The sequence below is a fragment of the Ciconia boyciana genome, chromosome 12 (genome assembly GCF_034638445.1).
Source record: "Ciconia boyciana chromosome 12, ASM3463844v1, whole genome shotgun sequence".
NCBI lineage: Eukaryota > Metazoa > Chordata > Aves > Ciconiiformes > Ciconiidae > Ciconia > Ciconia boyciana.
Window position 1 is genome coordinate 3,489,053 of NC_132945.1, and position 27,665 is coordinate 3,516,717.

General features: G+C 39.0%; 1 protein-coding gene across 3 annotated transcripts in view; it reads left to right on the forward strand.

The window, feature by feature from the left end:
• The first annotated feature begins 703 nt into the window (after nucleotides 1–703).
• Nucleotides 704–27,665, forward strand: part of DACH2 (dachshund family transcription factor 2) — a 315,536-nt gene continuing 288,574 nt past the window's right edge. For all 3 annotated transcript variants that reach the window (XM_072876845.1, XM_072876846.1, XM_072876847.1), the window contains exon 1: nucleotides 704–1,264. In XM_072876845.1, the coding sequence (XP_072732946.1) occupies nucleotides 777–1,264 (488 nt within the window). In that variant the 5' untranslated portion in view covers nucleotides 704–776. The remainder of the gene's footprint in view (nucleotides 1,265–27,665) is intronic.

The following is a 27,665-nucleotide window of genomic DNA, read 5'->3' on the forward strand; positions in this document are numbered from 1 at the left end:
CCTGCCTCCACCGTCTAGTCACAGCAAAGAGTGACCACACCTTGTTGGTCTCTCAGTAAGTAAGTGGCAAGTCGGATGTATTATTTACCTCAGGGAGACTGGCACCGCTGCCCTCTGTCCCCGCTCCCCGTCTCTCCCGCTTTCTTTTAGCTGTGGCAGGGCACAGGTGTTTTAACACTCAGGAACGTACCAGAGCGCAGCGACCGCTGAAACTACCTGGGAAAGGGGGACGGCACCCGGCCCTACAGCGGGCCGGCCCCAGCCTTGCCCTCCTCTCCCTCGGAGCGCCGGGGCCGCGCCCGCGGGGTCCCCTCACGGCGTAGGGAGAGCCCACCGAAACTTTCCTACCCCGTCGCGCAGAGGGGGAGTTTTCGGGAGCCGGGGAGAAGCACGAACCGGGCGGGCGCTCCTCACACACCCACCCGCGAAGCCGGCGCCGGCTTCCCCCCGCCGGCACCCTCGCCCCGGCCCGGCCGCCTCACGCCCCGCGGCCCAGGTGCTGCGGCCGGCGCTGCCCCGCCCCACCCCGCCGCCCGGCAGCCACTCGTCGAGGCCGCGCTGGAGGCGGGCGGGGCGCATTGGCTGGAGGGCGCTGTCACTCTTCCCCCCGGCGGCGCTGGGGAGGGGTCTGGGCGCGCGGCTGGCGGCGGCCGCTGCGTGTGGGAGGGCGGGCGCGCGGCTCTGTTTTTAGTAGTACCGCAAAGAGCGCGGCGAGAGTGCGCGCGAGGGGAGCGGGGCTGAGGCGAGCCGCGCCGCGGCGGGGAGCCAGGCTGGCCATGGCTGTCTCCGCGCCGCCCGTCATCGCCGCAACTTCCAGCGGCGGCGCGGGGGGTTCGGCGGGCTTGTTCCGGGCGGACCCGCTGTACTCCAGCCCCGCGGAGTCCCCGCGCCTCACCAACAGCCTCGTCAACAGTTTCCTCTCCGCCGGCAGCGGCGGGGCCGGCGCGGGCGGCGGCGGCGGGGGCGGCGGCAACGAGTGTAAGATGGTCGACCTGCACGGGGTGAAGGTAGCCTCGTTCCTCGTGGAGGGGCAGGAGCTGATCTGCCTGCCGCAGGTCTTTGATCTCTTCCTCAAGCACCTGGTGGGAGGGCTGCACACGGTCTACACCAAGCTGAAGCGGCTGGATATATCGCCCGTGGTGTGCACGGTGGAGCAGGTCCGCATCCTGCGGGGGCTGGGGGCCATCCAGCCCGGCGTCAACCGCTGCAAGCTCATCACCAGGAAGGACTTCGAAACTTTGTACAACGACTGCACCAACGCGAGGTGAGCCGCAAAACTTTGCTCTTCCTCCGCCCGCTCCGCTCCGGCCGCTGGGGGCCGGCGGCCCGCGGGGAGCCGTGCCCGGGGTGGGGGGCGGCGGGTCCCGTCCCCTCCCCTCCCCTCGGGGTCCCGCTGTGTGGGGGGGTGGGGGGGCCCTTCCGGGCGCTGCGCGGGGGAGCCCCGGGCCGGGCCGGGGCGATGCCCGGGAAGCGGGGGCTGAGGTGCGGTGGTGCGGGCGGGGGAGGTGAGCGCCGCGGCGGTGCCGACATGGAAAACTTCGCAGGATTCCTCCAGCCCCCGAGCTGGCTGGGACCGCCGAGCAGCGGGGCGATTCCGCGCGCCCGTCTGCAAACTTTTCCCCTAGCAGGGAGAGCTGATAGTTCCCGTATACCCTCCTACACCCCCCCCCTCCCCCCCAAAGTTTTCTCCATTATTTTTCTTCCGCTGAAACTTCCAGTTCTCCTCAGGATTCCTCGCTCCCGAGAGGGTGAGCGCAGGCTGCGGCGCGGCAGCCGGCTGCCGGCCGGCCGGCAGATGCCCGCCGGGGGAGGCTGGGCGGCTCCGGGCGAACTGTTGCTCGCTCTCGTTCCCAAATAATTGTACGTCATGCGATCGAGAGGTCTGGTGTGGCCGTAGCCCCTGCCCTGTCGCGCTTAAATCACTAAGCCCAGAGCGGGTTGCATTCATGGGAGATCCCTGCTGGGTCCTTCATACTTGGGGTTATAATCCTGGTTTGTGACCTCATAGCTGCTGCCTTTAGAGATGATAATGATCTAATAAACACAAAAACCCTCTCGGGGCTTAATAGAAATACATAGTGCAGTGGGGTAGGATGTAAGACAGGGTGCTTGGAGATGACATTTCCTAGTTTAGCAGTTCGCGAGGTGCCTCTTCAGAAACATTTGCATCTCAGCGTGCTCCTGCATTCTGTCTGGCAGGAAACTTTCTTTACAGAGGTTGTTGCAGCGAGCTTTGAGTGCGATATCTGACTTGCAGCGTGCAAATATTTAGTAACTTTGTTTTTTGAGTCACTATTTCTAACTGTGTAGCACTGTACGTATTGGGTGTGGTGTTTTTTTTTTTTTTTACGAGCACCTTAAGAACGCACTAATTTGGGGCCTGATCCTGCTCTCGCTGCTGTGAGCTGAAGCAGGAGTAGACCGGACGTCCATTCTTGAATAGCAGTATCTGCTTTGTTTAAAATTATTTTATGTTAAAGGTGACATTTTAGAGATGCTTGCACTCAATTCCTAGATACGTTTATTTGAAGTATGTCCTTTTCTCTTGCTTGTGTTCTGCTTCTCTAGCACCTTCTCCCGCTGCCTGTTTATTTCCATGTCATGCACCTCCGTGACATCACAACTACTGCCTAATTAAAATGATGGTGTTAGAAGTAAGGTCTGAGACTAAGATATTTTAATAAAATTAATGTAAGATTACTGAGGGACACATTTAATACGTAAATGCTTCTCTGAAATGTTTCTGAAACTCGACTAGCATGGCAGTTGACCGTTAAAGAAATAAGTCTTTTTGATTTCTGTGACCGTGCCAAAGTTTTTCCCTAGGGAAATGCGGGATCTGATTTGATGGCACAGCCTTTAGATGCAATCTGGCGATTTCTGCTCTCTTACAACCAGTGATTTAAGATCAAGAAATGCTGAAGTGCTAAATGTATAAAACTTGTATTTCATGACTTTTTTTTTTTCCTTTGACAAAGACTTATGGCCGTGCTAGGATAAGGGAATAAGTAAGGCAAGGAGCAGCTGAGAAGGGAGGCCAGGGGAGCTGTAAGTGAGGAGCCAAGTGATGCTCTGAGAGGGTCTGAAAGGAGCAGTCAGAGGAATGAAGACCTGGTCCAAGACTGAAGATATGGCAAGAGCACTGCTGAGAGGGGATTTAATAGGGCAGAAGCACGTCTGAGTGGAGTCAAAGCTCTTGACTCGGAATGTGCATTCAACATGTGTGTCAGCACAAGCTCTCCCTGCGTAGTTATGAAAACACTGTATTTTTACCTGTTCAGGAATAGCAGATCCCTTTACCTTTCCTAAAATGTTTCTCATTTACTGAAATATCGCTCAACCTTTGTTTATATCTCTTGAAAATGCCACTGGTTCGAATAACCTACTGATATCAGTGTATTTTGCATTCACGGTTTCAGGTGTAATGCATGATAAGTGTTATCAGCACATATGAAACTTTTCTCAAGTATTGTAACTTAACAATGTTAATTGTATTCCATCATGCTAATTGAATGCTTAATATGTCATTTTATTTACAGATTATTTTTTTCCTTGAACAGCCCATACTTAATGGGAGAGAATGATGGATAAAAATAGCTAAATACATGAGTGATCTAATTTTTGTTTGCTGTCAAATGACCTGGGAACCACTGCAGTGCATGGTACCAAACAAATAAAACGTGGTAGAACTGTTACAGCTATACATACAGTATTTAGGCTCTGTACCTGGGAAGTAAAGTCTTGAAAAAATGCGATCTTTTAGAAGCAAACCCTTCAATATGCATTGTTGCACTGCATGACTCAAGCATTACTTTCAACTTGGAATATTGTGCATTGCTTTCGTAGTATATATATTTATTTTAATTTATAGAGACTTGAATACTGTAGAAATACTGCGTTAGACTCAAGAGCTGCCAGAAAAAGCAATAAGAAATGCTGGCTATCATGGCTTTCAATGTTAGTTGACTTTTAAAAGTCAACATCTATTATGTTAGTGTACACTTTTAAAATCTTTCTTTTAATTGGAATGCAAACCATCAATTATATAATTGAAAAAAAGAGAACTTCTACTTCTCCTGCTTAGTCTATTGCATTTTTTTAGTTGAGCTTGTCTACAGAGCTCATAAGAGCTGCAAAGAAATATACCTGTAAGCAAAAGTTGTTTTGTATGTTTATGTTCTGTGTATGTAACACTAGTTACCTGTATCTAGCATCTTGGACCTTTGCATTTTTTTTAAAGAGTACATCTATAATTTTTGTTCACATATAAACAAAATGTTCCTAACTTTGATTGTCGTTAGCCATCATCATGTAATCTATTTGGAAGCAAGGTTTGTAAAATGAAACTAACTGTTCATTTCATTACAGGTAGCATCTCCAAGTGAATAGTGAGTACAACATATTTACAAAATTTAGTTACTAATTTGTGATACTTTAGAAGATTACTTAAATTACAGACACATGCTTAATTCTAGTAGTAAAGCATAAGGTTTACTTAGAGAACTGTAATGAGGTTTTATTTAAAAAAGAAATTTAAAACTGTAGTGAGAACATTTTAGTGATGGTAAATATATCGGTCCTTAAAATTGGGATTATATGAGTATGGTCGTAACCTGTTCTGCAGGGTTTCTGTGTTTGATGGATGCTTTTGGCTACTGCAAAACCATAGTGTTGGTCTGGATTAATCAGTGAATAGTAAGAAGAAAACAGCGTTTCAATACATGGCTTATTTTTTAAGATTTAAAGTATCCAGTTAAGCTAATATTTTGTATTACTTTGGCTATTCACAAACAATAAAAGGCTTTAGAAATGAATTTAAGCAGTAAATGGAGACATTTTATTTTATGAGATAATGAGGGTCTAGTCATGTTGTCTATTAAAAGCTACCCTATAGTCAGCAATACTCTGTCTTTTATTAGGAGAATGATGTCAAGATTATAATTAAAGCAATCCAGTCATGTAGCACTGCACGGAGCTTCCTTGTATATTGATTTTAAATGTGGACATCTGATTATATAAACTTATTTGATTAAGTAAATATTTGGTATGCATTGGTCAAATGTGTGAATTTTGGAGGTGGTAGCATGTTAAAATAAAAACAATGATCAATTTCTCAGTTTCCTTTCCTTCCTTGGAGAGGAGACTCACTTAAAACGTTCTCGAGAGAGATCACTAGCATAGTGGATTCTGCTAGAGATGCAGAAAGGAATTTTTCCACTTTCTGAGCAGATTAATTATACTTTTGGTAGAAAACCGCTTTCTTTTTGGACATCTTGAAAGTCTAGGCTTGTTCAAAACTACTGAAATACTTGAATATTTTCATCAGAAGCATATCTAATCTGGAGAAGCCTTGATTAAAATTCCCTTCTTTTTTCATAGCAATAGAGCTCCCCATTTGAAGCATAACATGATTTTCCTCCAAAATGGAGTATTTATATGTTTCCTGCATGTGTATATGCATAATACATATGTAATTTTCTACTGAGACTTCTACAACTGAAGAATACTGTGTTTTTGTAGCAAAGACAAAAAAGCTAAACAATTAGGTATTAATGATATTCTTGTTGCATATTCAAAAGGTCTTTGCAAGCATTTCTTCTCCTTTTTTTCTTTTCACCATTTCAACCTGCAGAACTCTTCACTGTCACTTCAAATCACACAATTCTACAAAGATAAAACAACATTTAAACTCATTTGCTTTGGGAGGGAAATTGAGCATTTGCACCCAATAAGCCTGATTGTGGAACTGCATGCAAATTGTGTTTTGATTTATCTCTTTTGCACTTTTTTCCATTTGAATTGATCTTGCATTAATTTTGCCAAGCGGCTCTGTGAGGCTGCAGATGTTGCCCTGTGTTTAATAAATCAATGAGACAGATCTGAATGAATCACTTCAGATGGATTCTCTGCTCGGTTTGATGTCTAGATGTTATTCTTAGCTTGTTATCATGACAGATGCATTAATGTTCCCATACACTGCCAGCAATGTCAAAGAGATTGAAGCTTTTAAAGTGGCGGTATCCCCTTTTCCCCCTTCTGTTGGAATAACTAAATTGCCTTTAGGAATAGGTCAAAATAGAAATTTAATCGTGGCATCATTGTAGGGAAGATGCTAAACTTCTGATCATATTACAACACAAAGTCAGACAAATACAGTTTTGTACAGCATGATTAATTATTCCAAAATAGTGGAGATCAATATTAAAATCTAAACATAGGATAGCTCCTTAATAGAGTAACCACTTTCTCAACATTAATATTTCATTGTAATAGGAATGATCCGAATAAATAATATAAGACTAGAACATGTTAGAAGTGTTGCTATAAATAGAATATCATTGTGTCCAAACTGATTACAGGCTGAAGTAAGGCTTTTTCTCTTTTTTTTTTTACATTCTTATTAATAATTTTCTTTTAACATTACATGTGTCTGGATTCAACATCTGTTAGATTTAAAATAGGAAAACTTGTTTATTATGTTTCTGTTACTACTTACCATTTAGTGCCAGATATGTTAGAAAAGTTGTTGATCACTGTTAATTTCTGATATGTATAGTCTGGTATCCATTATCTTGGAGCAGAACCTGTGGAACGCAAATCATAAAAGAGGTTGGAATGTGTCTTTGTGGAATGGTTTTAAACTCTAGAAAAGATTGCACAAAGTGTAAAGTACTGTGCCATGAGTAATGAAGATCTATTTCCCAAGTAGGCTACGCACAGTTTTTATTGGCTTTTATTCTTTAGTCTTTATTAAACCACTTGTGGTCTTCCTTGTTTGTCTTCAGAAGATAAAATAGTATTTTGTGATTTGCTTCAATTGTTTTGTTAAACCTGATCTTTCTCTATGACAGTTTATTTTAATGCTAAAAATTATCACAAATGTTCCTTTTCCTCATCTCTCCCCCAAACAGAAGAACTTTGACTTTTTGTCATTAAGGCTTCTGAGAATAAATTGGAGAAACTGGCTGTAACAGATCTAGATTTATGTTGGCATTCTTGGTATTCTTGCTCCAGTAGTTCCAATTTGATAAAGGAAACAATATATGTAATAGAAATGCACAGTTTATTCAAATGAGTTTAAGCTTTAGCATTGTTATATTTGCCTTTCTTTCACCAATATATCAATGTGTGGCAATAGCATTATACTTAGAAAGCTTCCAGAAGTGACCAGCTCTGTAGATGGGAAATTATTCTCACACTGGGGCTACGGTTGGACACGCAGCCTCTGTTTGTATGTGTGCATTTGTTTTAAAGGCAGGTGAAAATCAACTTGGGTAGAACTGAGGAGCACAGCAAAAATCACTGAATTAGAAAATCATGTTTTGTTCTATGGCAGTGGCCTTAGAGTGAGAAACTAGTATCTACCGACCTTGGTAATTTTGCAGAGAACATTTAAAATGAGTGTTCTGAGATGTTTTAAAGATTTTTATCTTGTTTATTTCATTGCTTACAGGCTGGAATTCACATTGTGTAAGAGTTGTTTGTCAGTATCAATATTAAAAAGGTGTTGAAATCTGGGCCATAAAGTCCCTGTTTTGACTTTGCTGAGGTGAACTTCCCTTTCATGCCAGTGAAAATTTGCCAGAACAAGGGCAAAGTACTTATAAATATTTCTAGGATCTGATCTCTTCTCGTCAAAGGTGGGACATATTTGCTTAAAAGCTGCATTTGAAAGAATTATGCGTATGTGGTGTTTTCAAACAGACACATTTTTGGGTCTGATCTTGTTCTTGCTGAATGTAGGATCTTTAATCTTTTCTGTGCCTATTCCAGAAATGGTCAGTTTGGATTTTCTGAAGTTACGAACAAAATTATCCAAATCCTTACTTAAAAATACCTAGAAAGTTCCCATCTAGTTTCTTTTGTAAGTTCTGCATGTGATTATCAGTGTAATAAAACCCTGTAGGTGTATGGAAGTACAGCATTTTAATGATTATTTACGTGAACAAGGCTAATAGCAAAACCAAACATAATGAGGATACTTTAGAGTTATTGCTGTTTGTGATGTAACTTCCTTTGGCGTAAGCTAAGGCAAGATTTTTGTGTTACGATTAAACATTCATTACCAAGCACAAGTACATCAGTTGGTAATGATTCTTAGTGATTTAGATTTATCCTGCTTGATATTAGAACTGTCCCTTGGGGCTACACGCTTTTGATCTTTGTTCCCTCTTGGTAAAGCATGGTTATCCAAAGTGACTTAGTAATAGGGTTTCCCCTCTCTCCCCATTCTCCAACCTGTAAGGAACACCGATACCTATTAACTAATGTACTTTGATACCTGCCCCAGAAGGTTCCAATATCCAAATCCTGTAAAATATAAATTTGTTTGCTTTCCTTTCTCTTTGGTAGCTATGTTGTTGTTTTGGGTGCACATATAAAGTTTATTGTCACTAGGAAGCGTGGGGAGATTATATTTCCTTGTCAGTACATCTTGACCTGCTAAGCCCATTTTGCTCGCTAAAATAAATTGTGTCAGAGCCTTTCTTGACTCAGTTAGAAATACCACTTCCCCAAAAAGTAAAAACCAAAACAAATGAATAGTGCTCGCTTTATTACTGTGCAGTGCCTTAAAGTGTAATGTTTAACAGTGTATATTGTTGTGTATATGTTAAGGTATAAAATGTTCGATTGCAATTGTGTCTGATCTTATCAAGTTTCTGGAAATTGATATCTGGTAACAGCATTTAACCTACATCTAGTCTATCTGCTATTTATGTGATGGGTTAAAAAGAAAAAGTAGTATTGATCTGTCGCTGGATTAAAGTTTGAAATCGGCAACAGCATGAGCACAAAAGGCTTTTTTTATGATTTCTCAGCTTGCCATTGATCTACCAGTTTTATTGCATTCATTATTTATTAAAAGAATTTGCAAGCTAAACATAACGTTAAGCTAGTTTGCACACAGGGACTGCACTTAGGAAATTGAATGGAAATTGCATTAGAGATGAACATCTGTGCTATTTTTCCACTCGTGTGTTTATGGGTTTGTATAAAAGGTGTATTGGATTAACAGTTATAACCATGATAGCTTGCAGCAATACGTTAGAACCTAAGCATTTAGTAGTTATTTAGGAGGGAGACTCTTTTTACTTATACTAAAAAGTGTGGTAATGCCATCACAAACAGTGCTTTTATTGGATTATTCTTTATTAATGGGCTTTTTACTAGTAATGTGTAAAACTTGAGGTATCTAGCTATATTATGCATGTGTTCTATTATCTCTGCTATGTAAAGCTCCATTAATATTGTCATTAATTGAAGGTTTCTAGTGACAGTATTAGTTAAGGGTTTGGCACATAGACACCGAAGTATTGAAACGAAATGTATTTTATAATATACAGTAGGAATGTAAGTATTGAAAAGATCCTTAATATATGTTCCTTCAGGTTTCTCCCAGCAATTCAACTAGTTTTCTGTCCTTCTTGAGCTAGGTAGCTTCTGTGATGTATCGTATCAGTGAATCAGGTGAAAATCTTAAATATTTTGAAATCTTTTTCCACTTCAGTTCACAAGTTCAGTTGCCCTCAACACTAGCTGTAGTTGTGTGTGACACACAAAGTGTAGGGTAGACTTAGAATTTTGAGGTCATCTCCTGTAATGATTTTGGATTTTTTTTTTATTGCACTCCTCCTATAAAATAGATTATTTTGCTTGAATACCTGATGGTTAAATAAGGAAAAACAAAGGAAAAATTGCTTTGGGGGCTTTGGGTGAAAAGTATATTTTTAGAATCAAGATGTTATCTATTTTATTTGGTCTAAAAGTATGTGCAGTCTAGTCTGTTTATGAGTGGAATGTACTGAAATATGTCATGTTTTGCATCATCAGTGCACTTTCCTTTCAGTTATTCTATTCAAGACTCAACCTGATACATCTCACCAGCTTGTAGGAGTGTTCAGGGTTTCCTGTGCTAAGAAGCAGAAATGTTCTTCATGCCAGAAGGTTGTGATTACTCTTTTGAATGCCACCTTTACGTTTTTTTTTTTTGTTTCTGGTAGGATGAAGCCATTCAAGGCCTAATAGTATTTTGAACAGAGGTAGCTCTGATTTTTAGTTGAAAGTATCTCAATACTATTTTTCCACGTTGTTTTGCACTCACTGTTACTAGTCTTCCTCACTGTTGTTCCCAGGCATAGGCTCCTGTGATCAGTTCTCATATTATATCAGGTTACACATTTCAGCTACCCTGTAAATAAAAGTGGAAGCTAGATTAAATCTGGGATTTATGTAATTAATATGTATACACACACACATATTGATTGATATAATACATACACATATATATATAAATAAAAAATGCTGTTTAATGTAAATTTCTGGATTATTCTAAAGCCTCTCTCCCAAACCGTGGAAATCAACTTTGATTTTTGGAAAATTTTCCATACATATTTATAAAGAGAGAGGCTTTGGAATAATCCAGAAATTTAGTTTAAATTGCATTTGCTATGGACACGAACTAAATTTCCTACATGAGCTTATATGGCTATATGAGCTATCTTGGTGTCCTTACTAAAAGTCTTTAATTTTTTTGATACTTCTCATAGCCATGTAAGTGAGTAACATTCTCAGCATGTAATTTTATTTCTGTTCAGTCTGTGGCAAGAGAACTTTTAGCTTGGGATGCCCTCATGTTACTTTCAGTCAACAGAACATCGAGTCATTTTTCTCTCCTGTTTCCAAACCTGTGTGGACAGTGGAATTAAAACAGAACACTTTATTTTAAAAGTTAATCCAAATTATTTTACACTGTATGTGTACAGAGTTCCAAATCTAATGTGTTTCGCAGAATCACAGAATTGTTGAAGTTGGCAGGGTCCTCTTGAGATCATCTAGTCCAACTCCTCTGTTTAAGCAGGGTCAGCTGGTTGCCCAGAACTGTGTCCAGTTGGATTTTGAGTATTTCCAAGGATGGAGACAGCCTCTCTGGGCAACTAATCTACAGAATAGAAATAACTGTGCTGTGGAAGAAAGATTTTATTGGCATTCATTGGGATGACTGGATTAAGTGGGAGTTGTTGAAGCTGTGAATAGATGTCATGGCTAGCCACTGACGTGGTCGCTGCCCTACCGACAGGTTGCTCAGGTGGGCAAATACGAATACTCTGCTGTTGCGTTTGTCCTCACTGGAGCAGAGTGTAAGTTGTAACTCTCTATGAAGCAACCGTGTCGTATTCAGATTGTGCTTTCTCTGTCTCACAGATAATTTCCTGAAATCCTATATGTCAGCTGACGAGCTGACTTGTATTATTCCCCACCGGTAGTCAAGGAGGAATATTTGTGTATTTGTAATTAAAAAAAAAAAAAAAAAAAAGGTGGCTGTAAGAAAGCTCTTAGCACAGACATTGTGCCAGTAGGGGGATTTAGTTACTTGTATGTTACAGTAATTTAAGAATTGCTAATTAAGAAGATCAAGCTAGTTTAAAGAAAAAATATTTCGAGTTTCATTTAGAACTTCTAATCAGTATATTTAAAATATTACACATTATTCTTTTTCTTACACATGTAACAATTGTTTTTGCCTAGTACAAGTTTTATGTGATAGCTAATAGACTGTTTTTGTAACAGTTAGTCAGAAAATGTCCGGTGTTTGTGAAACGTTATCCCTGTTGTTTTTTGCAAAGTTGGTGAAGGCACCTCGCTTCACTGCTGCAGGTTTCTGGAGCTGCCTCTTCTTGTCCTCATACTTCTAAACGTTGTTGTGTGCTGAAGGAGGGCAATTCTCTAAAAAGATTCTGAGATAATATTGAAAAATACAAATAGGAAAATATGTCAGGTCTTTCCAATGAAACTTAAAATACATGTTTAAAAACAAACCAAAACCAAACCTAAAACAACAACAAAACCCCCAAACAGAACAAGGTAGTAAAATGCTGGCAGTTAGAAACCAGCAGAATATGAATACATAAAACAGGGCCTAAGGTAATGAACTCAGTGTTGTGTTTTCTCTGTTGCATGAGTTTGTTATTGAAATATGTATTTGTAGGCCTGTGGATTTTTTTTTTGCAGGCTTGTAAGGCTTTATTTGGTGTTTTTTATATGGCATTTCATGTATCGATAGGTGGCTTCTCAAAATACCTTGAGTTGAGCGTCTCGTCATTAAGAAATTATCTCTACCTGCTAGGAGGTTGTTCTGACTGTTTTGCAGAGAACGTAACAAAGTGATCTGTCGGTGCACTTTGCGCTCTCGTCGTCAGACTTGCTGAATGTGCCGCACCTTTTGCTCCCCCGCTGCCTTACAGGTGCGTGTGGCACAGCAGCGTGCCGCGCTCTGGCTCCGGGCTGTGCCGGCGGGGAAGGCGTGATGCGTTGCTTTCGCAGCGACCATGCGTCTTTTTGGAAGGAGCCCTCAGAAAAGGTTTGGGCAGAATGATTACTGTAACACACTGCAAACCTTGCTTGCTCTCATAGTCAGAAGTGCTTAGGAAGGTTAATTGATCCTGCTATCATACACTAGAACTAAGATTTCTTGTCTTGGATCAGGACTGTAATCACTGTCACTTCTTTCTGCTTTGTCTTTATAAATTGCCTTACTTGTTGCACAGCTGATTTTTGGTTCAAACGAGTCTGTTTCTTCCTGCTGGAACTTAAGAAAGTTTCTGTCTTGCAATTTCATGAAATACTTTTGTCTTGCATGAGGGGTTTTTGATCATTCACTCATCTTGCCTTTTCTAATATGCTTTCTTCAAAATTGCACTGCCCTCCCCAACCAGCAGTCCTCTAATAAACTGTTTGTTCCATCTTCTTAGTTATTCATCCTTAAAGGTTTACAATTTTAGCCTTTAATCTTACTGACTGAAAAATTTAACCCTTCATTATACTGGAAGAATCTGTATTCATGTTGGTGTGGAAACAAAACAAAAAAAATATTTGTGTTTGTATTTATTGTAGGCATCTTTACTGAATAATGCAGTGACTGTTGTAGAGTAGTTCAGAGTACGGCAGTAGACTGTTAAATACATTTTAAGAACTCATGTTCTCTGAATGAAGATAAGCTGAGAGAGTTCTTACACTGGTGTATTCTGATCCAGATAGAAACTCTTTATAAGAACTTTTTTTAATCCATTCATGTGAAGTTTATAATAGTACAAGCACTATTTTTTTTTTTTTTTTTCCAAACTTAGCTATTAACAGAAAGTTAAATGCCTGGCAGGGCTGAGCATCTCTGCTGCTAAGTCTGGCACGTAAGCCAGCTAGATTAGGGACTTGCTCTGCCAGCATTGCATTTGATTTAAATAGTGTGTTGTATTAGGGTCTGAATGACCTTTGTTTTTATATTGCATCTGGAAGTGTAGTTAGATAGATCTTGTTGCCTTCGCTTTTCCTAACCTACAGCAAGTTTGTCTGTTTTTGTGTAACCACTTTTTAAATGTTTGTCAGCCAAACAGAAGTAGGAACCTTGCTTATGCTGGTTGTCCTCTACCTGCATGTAACAAAAGGTATGTGAATGTAGCCATCCTCCCAGTGCCTCTCAGTTCTCTGAGATGGGTGGATGATTTCGGAAGGAGATGTGGTTATTTGTAAGTTACTGTCCTGCCAGTGTTAGGTAGCAATAGGTGTTCCATCCATCTGCTTTCTAGGGGAAAAAATGAAAGATGAAAGATCATCGCACACCACATCTTATGCCCACCTGCTGCTGGCTCACAAAGAAGTTGTATCTCAAAGTGTAAACCCTTAATAGGAGTGGGTTATTGATTTACAGGGAGAAGAAAGGAGGAACAGGGAGGCTGAGTTGGCAGATGCAGTATGTTTGTCTGGGATTCCTGGGTGTTAGAAGGCCTGGACTGCAGATAGTATACTTGAACAATTCAGTCCTTTAGCACTTGCGCAGTCAGGCAAGGGAGTCCCAAGAAAGGTTGAAGCTGCTATGCGTGGTGTGCAGTGGGTGTGCAACAGGCTGGTATGACCAGAGCATGTTAGAGTTGCTGCAGCAGAGCTGATCTGTGTGCTGCATGCAGAGCACGTTGAATTTATTGCAGAATTTCTTGCTGTGCCTATTCTGTGATTATCATTTCCCCCCCATGCTCTGCTGCCCCGGAATTTCTCTTTGACACCTTCAGGTACTTGGGGCTGTGTGGCTACACAGCCTCATCTTTCCCCCCTCATCTAGATTGATCTGTCATTGACAATAACAAGACAATAACTGAATACACAAATAGAGTTCCACTGTAGACAACAATTGCAGGTTTCATCTGTTGTGTTGAATGGTCATCGAGTTGTCTTTCAAGTTTTAAAAAAGTCTTTCAAGTTTAAAAAGTTCCTTAAGATATTCTTGACCATGTTTTGATATAGGGGTTTAGCAGATCCTCTGGCCTTGTAAACTTTTTTTTTTTAACCTCTAAACACCTATTTTGAGGGAAGTTGTTTGTTTGGAGGTTTTTTTGATGCTGCTGTTTTTCTGCTTTCTGATTAGAAGCTCTCTTTTAGCATCTTACACACACAAAGTAGTTTATCTGATGATGTCACATTATTTCCAAAATAATCCCCTTTGTCTAGCGCTATGAGAATTTGAGTGATAGTAAACAAATCTACAGACAACAAGTGGGCAAAGAACATTTTTATTTAGGTGCTTAGGATGATTGCTTAGTTCTGTTATATGACTGTGAGCAAAATTGGCAACTTCCTTTTTCTGCTGTTGATTTTTCATAATGTCCTATTCTGAAACACTGGTTTCAACTGCCCTTTTTTCAGAGCAGATGGTCTTTCTGTTGAATTCATTGTGTATCTTGGAGTGATGCTGTTGAGGGTCTTAAAACATAGATAGTCAGTGGTGGTCAGAAACTGACCCAACCGAGTCATGGGATAGAAGGAAAAAAGTACAGGGGATTTAACACTGAAGGTATTTTAAGTGTTAATAACTCGGTTAAAGAACGTGTTAATATTTGGCTATAAGCTTTCTATGCAATGCTATAGAGGAGACTGAATGAACATGAAGGCTCTGGATCTTGTGTGAAGGAGGAGATTGCTTTGTCCTTTTGACCTCACTGCAGATGAAATTCTGCAATAGAACTGTTGCAGAACCAGAGTCTTTCAATTGATTTCAGTGGTTTTGGATCAGGAGCACAGAAAGCAATCGGAACTAAATGCATATCCATGAACTAATCTGTAAGTCACTTTGGTCCACACCAGGAAACATTTTGTGCAAATTCGGAAGTGGAATAATGAAAGGATCCTTCGGAGATCGGTTGTATCCCCTACATATTTAGCTAATCTTATATTTGGATAGATTTTAATTACTCTCTTAACTCCATATACTCCTATAGAAAATAAACATAGAGAAAGTACATACTGGAACCCCAAAACATTCAGGTAAAGAATCTCTGTGTATTTGAGTTCTTCTTCATGGGCTAAACGTAATAAGAGTCAATAAACCTATGCTTGCATTGCCTGGTAAACTCTTGCCAAGAATAGGGGATTACAGGGTGTTTGTGCAGACTTGCATAGGAATTCTCACTTGTCCCATTGTGGAAAGTGTTTACCAATAGTGATAAGTAGAATATATTTTCTGTAGAGTGAATACTATAAACTTGTTACTGTGCATATGTTGTACATTGCTGATATTCACAAATCCTTCCTTAGTCTCAAATATATGAAATATGATTATGTTCAATCCTGGTTGTTTTTAATCAAGGGAGGGGGATTTAATATTTGTAGTGGAGGTGACTGCATGTAAAGAGTAGTGGAAAAAAATATTATGCACCTTAACAGTTTAAAAAGTAGGAAACTGGTAATTATTATGTGCTTAATAAGCATGTACGTTTCAAAGTTTACAGTATGATAGGTAGCATCCTGGCTATTTAGTCAACTGTTGATTCTTGCAGGTAGAGTTCAGAAAAGTCTTGACTTTTTGTAGCTATCGATTCAAGTTCTTGCACATGTTAAAATTGGTTTGGTCTTTTATAACTGTTCAATTGAAAATTATTTCAGCAGAGTATTGGGAAAACTGGTATCTAAGAAGCTTTAGTTCTGTTCAAGGCCTATTGATTCTGTGTTTCAAAGCGGTAGCAGTCTCAAAATACACAGGACTGTTCGTCACTGCTATTCACTAATATAGGTGGGAAAACTTTAACCTTTCTCAAGCCGAGACTGAAAACATGGTGAAGGTTGGAACCACCAAGTACCTGTATATCTGAATACTCTACAAGCTTAAATTGTTCAGTGATTAGTACTTCACACATGCACCTCATTTTCTGGGAAATCCTATGCACTTTCTGAAGGGGAATGGCAGTTGGTGGACTATTTATTACTCATTCTGGTTTTGGTGGAAAATTCGGCCTTGTATGTCATTTAGACTTTGTGACACGTGTAGCCTCCCAGGGCCTAATGACTTGTCTGCAGATGGGCTGTTATTTATTACAGTCATGTAGAATAAAATTGATTGTCTTCTAAAATTAATTTTTCATTTGCCTCCAGCTCTGCTTTAATAGAGGACACACAGTTGCCTGTTTGCAGAAATACTGTTTAATCACATTAATATCTCAGCCCCCCAGGCCGGTGAAGATAATTGTACAAACGAACAGCAAAATCTGTATCTTTAACTTCTTTTTATGATTAAATTATGCAAATGACTTATCTCCTGCCCTTCCAAGCACTAATCATCTAATTAGGAATGATGTGTTAAAGGGATGGTTTTGAATCAGGAGAAGGGGAGAATGGAGGAAGCAGAAAATGGGACCTGACAATGAAACTGCTGAAGGTACTATAGTGGTACAAGATAAATCTGTGTATTTGTTCAAAAAGCAATAATAAAGGCTTGCTCTGCTATTTCTAGTCTTGCTTTAGTGATCTCTTTCATAAGAGGATAATTATTCTGTGTGATCTTTGCACATAATTTTCCATATTAACTTTAGATGCAATTATTAAGGTTAGAGAATTTGGTCGCTTGTTCATGAGAACTGGTAGTGAGGGTAGTGAAAGTGTCTCTGTTTGGCTCTACAAGTAGTACAGTTTGAAAGACAGAATACATATTTGTAGCTTGTTTTTTATAAAAGTGCTTGTCATCATACTGCTAGATGTTCTGAGCCTGTCAGATACTTCTATTCATGTATCTCAGTCTCTTTTTGAATACTTAACTGCTAGTTAAAAAAAAAAAGGAAAACTTTGCCTTTTAATATGAAAATGCAAGTGCCCAACTAAAGAGAATGGCCATCTCTTTGGTAATGTCCTGTGCCTGGTTTGGGGAGTTTCCCTTTGAGTTATGAGTGAGGCTCTGCTTAAATTTAGCTGTTTAGATGATCATAAACTTATATATGCAAAAGAATTGTGCCTTGACCTCTCCAAGAGCTTGCAGCCCTATTTTCTATGTTTTCTGTTTCGTAAGCAGATGCTGGTTTTTTGTAAGTTGTGCCTTTATAAGCAGATCCTCCAGCTTAAGGCACTTACTTGCAGTGGGTTCAAACTATCAGTGTGTTACTGCTGTTGCTAAAGGTACAACAAACCAACTCTTCTGTCGGGTGATAACACTGAGGGTTTGATACCAGATTACTTTCGTTTTCTGTTTACTCAGCTATTGATGTACTTACTATACATGATTAAGATACAGTACACCAATAAAATAAGAATATTCTAGAAACTAACTGAAATTTTGGGTATTCCTACATGAGAATGTATTACTGCCTTTATAAATATATGAGAGAGTATTCATGCATGAGTGTATGAATTCATAGGATACTATGTAGATAACCAGCAGGTCCCTGTTCCTTAAAAGCAGGGTACAGACCCATCTTTCATTCAAGATAAATCCAGCTGTGTTTTCTACAGATCTGGTAAATGCCTTCACGCAGTCAGCTCTTACCTTTTAGAAGTAAATATATGAAATAGTGGGAAAAAGTTTACTATTTATGACACCATCAGTTCTGAAAGTTTGAGGGACGTGTTACTTGCAACACCTGCCTTAAGGGGCCTCAGCTTCCCTGCCTGTATGTATGGCTTGTACTTATGTGCATGTATGCATATACATACGTACACGCACAGGGGTTTACTGATATAATCTGAGAAAAGTTTAATAACTTCCCCAGGAGGGTGGGAAACGCTGTTTTATAAAGGTAGGTATCCCACATAAATATTGAGAAGCTGAAAGCAATGATGTCAAAATAGTCTTTTTGTTAGTGATTAGGTGTATGTCGTAGGGATTTAAAAAGAAAAAACCTCACACAAATTAAATTTGAAAGCAATTAAAATGCTGACTGTGGTAGATAATCTGGCTTTTCTGTGTTGTTTTTGGATGGTTCAACATAAAAGATGCAAGTTTGACACTGCTTTCATTTGTCTGACATAGACGTCAATTGCTGGTGGAATGCTTTCATAAACACTTTATGGATGGGAGGGCTGTGTTTCTTTCTGTACCTTCCAGCAATATGATTGAATTAAATCAGTACACATCTATCTTTACATGTATTTTCATCATTATCACCCCAAAATTCTTCACAAAAGGCAAGATGAGAAGACCTTGTTGTAGAACTCTTAGACAAAATATTTGTACTAAGAACATTTGTATAAGTAAGTTCAGTACACAAGGCCTAAGTATATTTTGTCAGAATTATAGGAGACTCAAAAAGAAGAAAGGATTTCTCACTGGTTTAAAAGGTTCTGGGATTCATTGAGGGTTTATATCGCAATGAAGGCTTTGAGCAGAATGGTTTTCCTCTTAGGGTGGGAGATTCTATGATATTTAAGGAGCAAATAATCCTAGACTACTTCCTTTTTTTTCTTTTAGATTTGCTGGATCCAGATATGCACCACAATAGAGATAAAAATAGAGGCCTTGTACTTACGCTGATACTGTGTGAGAAGTCAATGGAGAGAGTGGTGGACAGTGTCCAGCTACCATTCTTTATGTGGTTGAATTTCCTAACCCTGATGGCTTTTTGCTGAGGTATTTTAGTATAGTAGGACTGTAGTACTGAGGTCAGGACATCTGAGATGGGTATCTGCTGCGTTACCTCATTGCATCTGATAGAAAGGACTGTTTGTAGATGCTAATCTTTAAGGTTTTAACATCAATGAGGAATCTAAAAAGTGCTGTAATCTGTAGTCTGTATTTACTGACTGTTATGTATAGGCAAACTGGAAGAAGGTGGTGGGCAGTAAGGATTCAGATATCTTTTACTTTTCTGTGTCTGCACATGCTCAGGTCTTTATTTTATCCAGTTGCTCATTCAGATGTTTCTCTTATCTCTGTACTGGGCAGTTTTCATTGAGTAACGATATGTGACAACAGACGGTAGATCTCAAATCATTTTATGAATTAAGTTGTTGGTCTTGCAAGAAGTTGAACTGGAAAGAATTCTTGTAAGACTTCACAATTGATAGATACAGTAGCGTAGCCATCTCACGATTTTTCTTTGTGTGTTTGTGTTCAGAAAATATTAAATCATTTAAGTACATTCCCTTGAGTTCCTCCTCTTGGTAGGTTAAGTGTTGGTCTTGCTTAGAATGGCTAATTCTCTGTGCTGAGATAGATGATAGTTGCTAAAAAATATAGCAGCCTTTCTTAACACAATGCCCCACAGTAACGCTTAATCAAATTGTGAAGTCTCTTAAATGTGAGAGATTTTTAGCCAATCTTGACCTCTCTGCATGTTCTCGAAACTGCTTATTGCCCATGCATGGCATATTTAGAAAAGTTGAGATGAATGTTTTGCAATTATTAGAATTACTAACTGGTCTTGTACTTTATGAATGAAAGGATTCTACCCAAGTAAAAGGGAGGAAAGTTAATACCTACTACTTTTTTTCTTCTTGTGTTTTGATTTTTCTTTGTTTTATAATGATCTGATACATGGAATAACCCCTCCTAAACCATATTGGTGCTGAAAAATAGGACACCTGAACTGGACATTCAGTTTGCATGAGTGATGAATATTTTGAGGGAGAGTCCATTGCATGGCTCTGATTTTCTGTGTTCTCATCTTGCATTATTTTTTGTTTTCCTTCTGTGGCAGTGATTCTGAATGTTAATGAGACAATGGGTGGTCTTACCACGGGCAGTAGTTTTCAGGTGACTGTTTAGGGGAAGAGGGAGGTCGCTACATAAATTCACCAGCCTGTAAAAGGGGTGTGCCTCGTGCACTGTTTGTACCTCCTGGAATGCTTACTGCTTTTGAGGAGGTTATTCTTAACCTGTGTGGGATGTACTGTCTTTACCTTTCTGAGCATATGTTCCTCCAAAGAAATGTTTTAATAGAACCACCGATTAAAAGATCTTTCAGTTGTCCTTGGGATTTATGCACTTCAAACACTATTCAATAGCTGCTAATATCTCTCGTCCTAATGGAGCCCCTATTTCTAACAGTTAGGTAGATATGGTAATCTTTACAGCAGTTAAGGTAAAGGCTATTTTAATATTAATAAAGTTTGATTTATGTATTAAATTACAATAAATTATTACACAAAACACTAGACCAGTATGCAGCTTCACTTGCATGACCTTAAAGCAAGATCCCGTATCAATGGTGAGGTCGAAGCCGATTGTGACATTTAGGAGCAATGAGAATTCTTACAGAGAAATGGTCTTGAGTAAGATATTGACTTGTCTGCTAATTTCAAATTAGTTTAGTCTAGAAATCCAAATGTATTCCCTTCTGTGGTCTTATTGTGGGTTGGGGTAATTGAATATTTTTGAAGAAACATATAATTCTATCATTGGAAAGAGGTTTCGGCAAATGTTGAGAAATAGTAGGACGTTTAAATATTCATGGCTCCAGACTGTCAGTGTACAGTAAGTATGTGATGCACAGTTTCTGGAATCATGGATAATATGGTACAAAGCCGCATTAATCAAATTACCTTGACTTCACAAGAATACTGTGACCAATCTATCTTCACCCATATGGGTGAAACTCCAGTTTGCTGTACTAAGAGCAATACAGTCTCATGCTTTTCACAGCAGTAGGGTGCACACTTCTTAATCTCTTTCTCAGAAGCTAATAGTGGATGAGTGTGGAATGACACACTAGGCATATTTGTGTGATCATATGAATATATTTCCATAGTTCTACTGCTTCTTAAAAGTTACAATCTTTGATCTTGGTTTTCCAGAAATCGCTGAACTTCTACTTTTGATGACTCATAAACATTAGCGGTCAACTCTATTTACTGTGGACCTGTGATGTCCGTGACTCGCTGTTGTTCAAGCTGGAATAAGGAATGGTTTCTGAATTGCAGCTGTATGAAAATGTTGTGGGAAAGTGGAGGGGAAAAAAACAGTGGGGAACACTGGGAGGATGTGCTTGTCCCCTTTTCAACTGTAGAGGTTGTACCTAGGTTACCCTTTGAGTATATATTTTGAGTATATAATCTCTCTTGGTCATATTCTGCATGTTTTAAGAGTCAGGAGAAATAAGCAGTCATTAAAATAATTAGTGAAGCATAAGATGGTAAAGTTGGAATTTCAAGGCTGTACAGACACGCGGGTTAATACCTTTCTAGGAATTGTTCTGGTTTCACAAGGGCTTTAGACTTCGATGTTTACAAACCCTTGTTTGTAATTAATATCTAATTTTGGCAGTGGACAAAGTGATGGAGGGGTAGTGGGAGTGCTTAAATTGTATTCATCTTTATGAAGCATGCTGGTGCATGTGTCTTTTATTTAATTGGTTGCTAAACCTTCCAACCCGCTGCCAGTAAATAGGATGAAATAGAAATGGGGCACATCAACTTCGGATCCATTTAAATGTAAACAGATTGCCTGAGGGCTCCTTATGTACTTACTTTTATTCAGAAAATACTGGTATTAGACATATTGCAACAGGATCTTGTCTCTTTACCTTTGAGATCAGGCTTGTGTCCCTGTGTCTCTATACCTGTATAGGCAGCCTGCCCGTAAAACTGTGTGTCTGAATAATTACCTAGTTAGCAAGGATATACATGATCTGTTTTAGCATTTCTTAACATGGAGCAGTCAGAAATAAGTGATTGTTAGGAATTATTTGGAAAAGTGTATAGAGCAAACAGAAAGCAGTGGTATGTGACTGTGTAGATTCAAGGTGCGCTTTCATCTTGAATATGGTGTGGTTCTAGTCTCCTTCCAGCTATCTGCTAAAGGACACAGGAAAAAATCGAAGAGGGAAAAACAGAAGAATGATGAGGATGATGGGTAAAGAGCGGTTCCTATATTGCATGGCAAAGGGTGGTATAAAGCTGTGTGAAATCACAAATGGCATGGACAAGGTGACTAGGGAGTCGTTGCTCATTGTTTCTGCTAATGTTAAGAATTAGAGGACAGGTAAAATTAACAGATGTTAAACTCATACCAAACAAAAGCAGGTGGTTCTTCAAATACAGTAAACTCAAAACTCTTTGCTACAGGATGCTGTGAAGGCTCAAATGGGTGTGACAGGCTAGACAAATCAGTGCAAGAAAATTCTCTGAGAGGCTGTTGTACAGAGGTACTACTTCTGATCAAAAAATTCCAGTTACTCAGTGCAGGGAATTGTTAATGAACACTTATCAAGTTCTCGTTCTTCTCTGTATGTCTGGTATCAGCTGCCTTTAGCCAAAAGAGGAGGGAGGAGAGATGCATTTTTGCTGCTTTGAGGAACCACATCTTCTGGATTGCTTCCAGTTATTAATTGTAAGGTACTTGTGAAAATTTTGGAGGGACTCATGAAGAGGACTTGAAGTTGCAAAGTAAGGTAATTGTGTTGAAATGTAGCAAATTAGAAGAAAAACCACGGACACATAGGAAATTTGTTAAATGGGAAATTCATTGAACCCCTGAAGCCCACAGAGAGAAGGGCACAGAGAGTGGGGAATTTCTTTGTACGTACGTGCATATATGTGATAAGTTGCTCTAGATGCTACCAATCTAGCAGTCCACTAACTTTATTTTTAAAGTATGTGAATAGTATCAGTTACCTCAAGAAGACTGACCATGTGTTAGTGTTTTGCTGATTGGAGGTCTAATTCATCTGAAAGTCTTTGCAAAACCACCCTGGCTTCCAAACTGAGACACTGTCTACTTCTGAACATTGTAGATACCCAGCAAGTCATCCTCAAAAATGAGACTGTCCCATTTATCATGTAGTAGGTGGTGGAATTAAAATTGTGACAGAAGAAAATAAGCTAAACTAGTCATGTTCACCTGTTTTAATTTGTTGGATGATAAGCATTATACTTAATGACATATGTAATCCTTTTTGTTCACGCCTTTGGTTCATAAATAAACGAAGTTGTAAGGCTTGGCTAATTAGATGTAGTTGTTAGCTCAATAACTGATAAATATACCTGTTCTGTCGTGAAATATGTCATGTCAGCTCTCATGAGTTCCTTTCAATCCTACATTTCATTTGCTTTCTCTTGTGTTTTTAAGAAACAGCATTTGTCCTCCTAGCCATAGCTGGTATTTGGCTTTAATGAGATCAGATTTATTTGAATGAAAACAATGCAAATTTTAAGATAAATCAGCTGTAACATATTAGTTATCAATAGTAGGAATTAAGGATGCAACAGTGACTTCACCTGAAAAAAGAAGTAGTAATATCAGTAGAAGAACAGGAAGATTTTTGGTATCTGAGTTGTAAAACTTACAGGTGGGTTTAAGACAGCGTGTCGGTAAATGATAACTTAACTGCCTTTCACATGGCCAAATCAACATAGCTTGGAAATACAGGTTTTCTTAGATATGTCTGTTACTGTGTAGTGGAGAATGTAATATTGGACTTTATTAATGAAACTTCGTTATTATACAATGAGGCATTCTACTTGCAGTCTTAAAATAAATCAGAGTGGGTTTATTTTTTGAGGTGGATGAAAATAAAGGCAGCACAAGAGTGGTGTGGGTGTAGAGCCCCTGTAAGAGAGAGGTGAAGCACTCTAGGTGCCTGAGCTTTGATCGTCTTTGAGGATGCAGCGTGGTGCCCTCTGGTGAGTAGAGGTTTGGGGATTCCCATTCATTTCTTTCTCCTCCTCTCTGTTTCCCTCTTGCTTCCCCTCTTCCCCCCCTCCCTCCTTCAGAAGAAAATTCATTGGTAAATACGATGCTTTCCACTACTTTTAGAGGAAAAACAACCCCAGTTTGTTCCAAAGTTAAACTATGTCTTACTGACCGGATAGGTTTATATGGGTTACTCAGATAAGTAAAAACAAGAAAGCATGCTGGTTGCCCTTTTAAGAATGTATTCCTCTAAGTGGTAGGTTAAATTCACTGCGTTTACACAGAGGAAGATTCCTACTGCTGCTTTTGTGTTCCTTTAAGATCCGATTTGTGCTAATGATGCACTTCAGTGGACCGCAACAAGATGGAAAGAGTAGCCTGTAGGAGAAAGCATTTGACCTGTGGTCCCAAATATTAAGGATCCAATTTGGTTTATGTGTTTTTTCTTTCTAGTATAAACTCACTGTTATGTGTTTGCTTTCCAAATGATCTCAAATTAGAATAGTCAGAAATATCTTCTTTGTAAATACTGCATTGAGATTGGCATTAATGCATGTCCAAGAAAGAATTCTTTAGCTTTTTTAATAACTTCAATAGTTTAACTCTTAATCCTGCTATCCTTAATCGCATAAGTGATAGTGAGCTACTAGAAAGAACGAGACTGTTCCAAGTCCAGTGTTTTACAGTGGCTGCAATAACTCTTCTTCATGTGGAAAACTATTTCAAGACTCTCCATAGGCAGCATTTACTTTCATAGTTTATGGCAGGGAGAACCTAAACACCATCTTTTAAGGCCTTAATGTGAGAAGCTGTACTTATCCCAGGTCAGTGTGTGTTGGGATGATTTGAACAGTGGTCCCAAGATCCTTTTTAATTATAAAAACGTTTCTAGTCTGCTTCTCAATCTGGAAATCAAAATGAAACCAGCAATCTGATTAGTAATAAAATCTTGAAAATTATAAATTAAATTCCTTCATAAATGAAGGTTGTGGCAAAAAGAAGTAAAGAATTGAACTGCAGACAGGCATAATGGCATGACTTGTAAGCAGCAATTCAACATTTTGAACTGGTTTTATAAATACATCAAATTTATCAATATTCACAACCATAGGAAAAAAAGGAACCTCTGTATTCTGGAAATATTCTAAAGCTGATTAATAGAGGATATTAATAATAAGCCACAAGAGGATAATAGCAAAAAGGAGGAAGGAGAGTGAGAAAAGACAAAACCAGTTCAGGTTTACTCTAGCAAATGTGTCTGAAGTCATAGAAATTCCCTGGTGAACTAGTGTATGGTATTTTCTCCTTGTTCCTCGTGAAGTAGAATGGAATAGAAAAGCACGTAAGAAGTAGTGAGGGAGAAGGAAGCAAGGACTGGAACAAAAAACTTGTAACTCCAGGTTCTTGATCTCATCTTCTGATTTCTGGAGACTTAGAAGCACCCACTGGGCAGTAAAGGAGAGCTGGAATGCTGGGTGTCCCAGGTTATAAAAACATAGGGCTTTTGCAGTTCTGGAGGCTGGCAAAGAAAGGGATAGCGGTTAGGGATCGTGGTTTCGTCCTCTGGGCTTCTTGAGTGCTTTACGTCCTCTGTGGCATGAGGAGAGAGTATTATGGCTCTAATCTGGGCCAAAGTGGTACAGAGAGCTTGGTAAATGGATTTTGGTAGCCATTCAGGAAATGGCTCTGTAAATCTTGGCAAATACGGATTTTAACTTGTAAGATGTTATTTAGAAATAAAAGTAGACAGTGATAATTCAGTGAATTTTCAATTTTATCTGAACGGACATGGTTACGGTTTTACCAATGGCAAGCTGAATACATCTTTGCATTATTAAAAAAAAAATAATCACTTTTAGGCAGATAATGCATGTGTGAATTATATAAAGTGGGGATGAAGAGAAAGTCAATGCCTTGGTGTTACTGTAGGAAAAAGTTTAAAAGAATGGGAGCAAAGCTATCTGGGAGCATGACAAAGTGACCTTTTTTTACCTGCCAACACTAAAAAATTCTCCTTTAACAGGATAATATATTAACCTTGGGTAAATGATTCAAATTAATTTAGAAAAAAAAACCCAAACCAAAACCCACAAAACAAAACCCAAACAACCACACAACCACTGTGTATGTGTCTATATAATACATAATACACATGTAATAATCTAGAAAAGTAATGTATGTCTTCCATAATGCAGCCTTTTGAAGCTGGAGAGTTACTCAGAACCCAGTTTACACTTAAAATCAATTTTTAGGAACGGACTAATTTTCTTACATGGCAAAATATAAACTTTAAAAGGAACAGTATTTCTCTAACACTTTTAAAAATAAATTTCAGATAATTTATTTGACTGAAGATAGTTGGAGAGAATAAGTAATCTTCTTTCTTTAGCTCCGTGGTAGATTTCTTTATGTGTTCCTTACGGATTTTATCAGGTGGGGTTGTTTTTGTGTCTGTGTGTAAAATATGTATGGAATATATGTAATAGGCAAGGAATACATTCCAAAGCTCCTTTGAGTAGAGCAGCTGTCTAGAAGACTAGTGGGAAGGGTGTACAGACGGCATTTATGTAGACTGAACAGCCTTGTGTCATTATGTTTGGTCGTCAACCCCCAGCTAATCAAGCATGAGCTAGTTTGATTCTTGATTAGAAACCTTGTAAGAAGGTGCTGTGCCCAGCAGGAAGTAGTGATTTTGTTTGATTCTGCATTGATTCAAACAAACCTTGCTTGATGCAATGGAATGCAGCTAATGGAAGTATCTTCTTTAAGATTTGCAGAACTGAGGTGGCATTTGGTTCTGGTAATCCAAGAATTTTTTATCTGTAAAAATTCCCAGAAACATATTATGCCTAGACAAAATGGTGTGGCATGGATCGTTGCATGATAAATTATTATTTTTATTATGTTTTAATTTTATTTTTATATGTATGCACTATGTTTATGCTATATATGTATAATTCATAATATAAATTAAACAGTTTTCAAAAAGAATGTTCATTAAGCATAACAAAGTTTTATTTGCACTTCTGTGGCACTTACTGTTGTGGTAATCCCAGGATTTCCCTGAGGCGTTAATTCTCACTGGGTACTGTATGTTAAACTGCTGAAGTAGCTTATGAATCTCGGAGCTTAACTTTCAGGTACCTGTCAAAAAGCACGAAGGTCAGATATCCCTGGGTCCACGTGAAATTCTATTGGATATTGGGGCAAGGCATGTATTTCAGTGGCTGGTTTTGAAAACTTCAGCCAGAGTCACTCAAGGTCAAAGGAGAATTTGACACATCTGAGAAACAAAATGTAGAGAGGCAGCTCTTGCCCATACACTGAAATACAGTGGTGTAGAAGGTGTAACTTGACAGAAATCTATATAACAGCAACTCTATATTATTATGGGATGAGGGTGAAAAATACTTTCCAAATTCTGCCCCTTATGTTTTCAACATAACAGCAGCCTTAAATTTTACTATAAGTAAAACAAAAAAATAAAAACATCTCTTTGTTCTCCTAGTACTAACAGACTACAGCTGGGGGTTTCTTCTTTTTCAACCTCTGCTATACCTAAGAATCTAAGTGTGAAGTGTAACAGATGAGTAAATTCAGTCCTTGAATCTTTCTCCTGAATTAGTGTTTCAAATATTTTGATTCATTATTATGTGCGAACTCAATTGGAATTAAGATAGAAAGCCAAACAAATTGAGCTTGCCATATCTATGGTTAGGTAAAAATAGGATTTTACTTTATGGTATTAAAGCAACAAATTACTGGTTCATTTATGGAACAGGCAGATCAT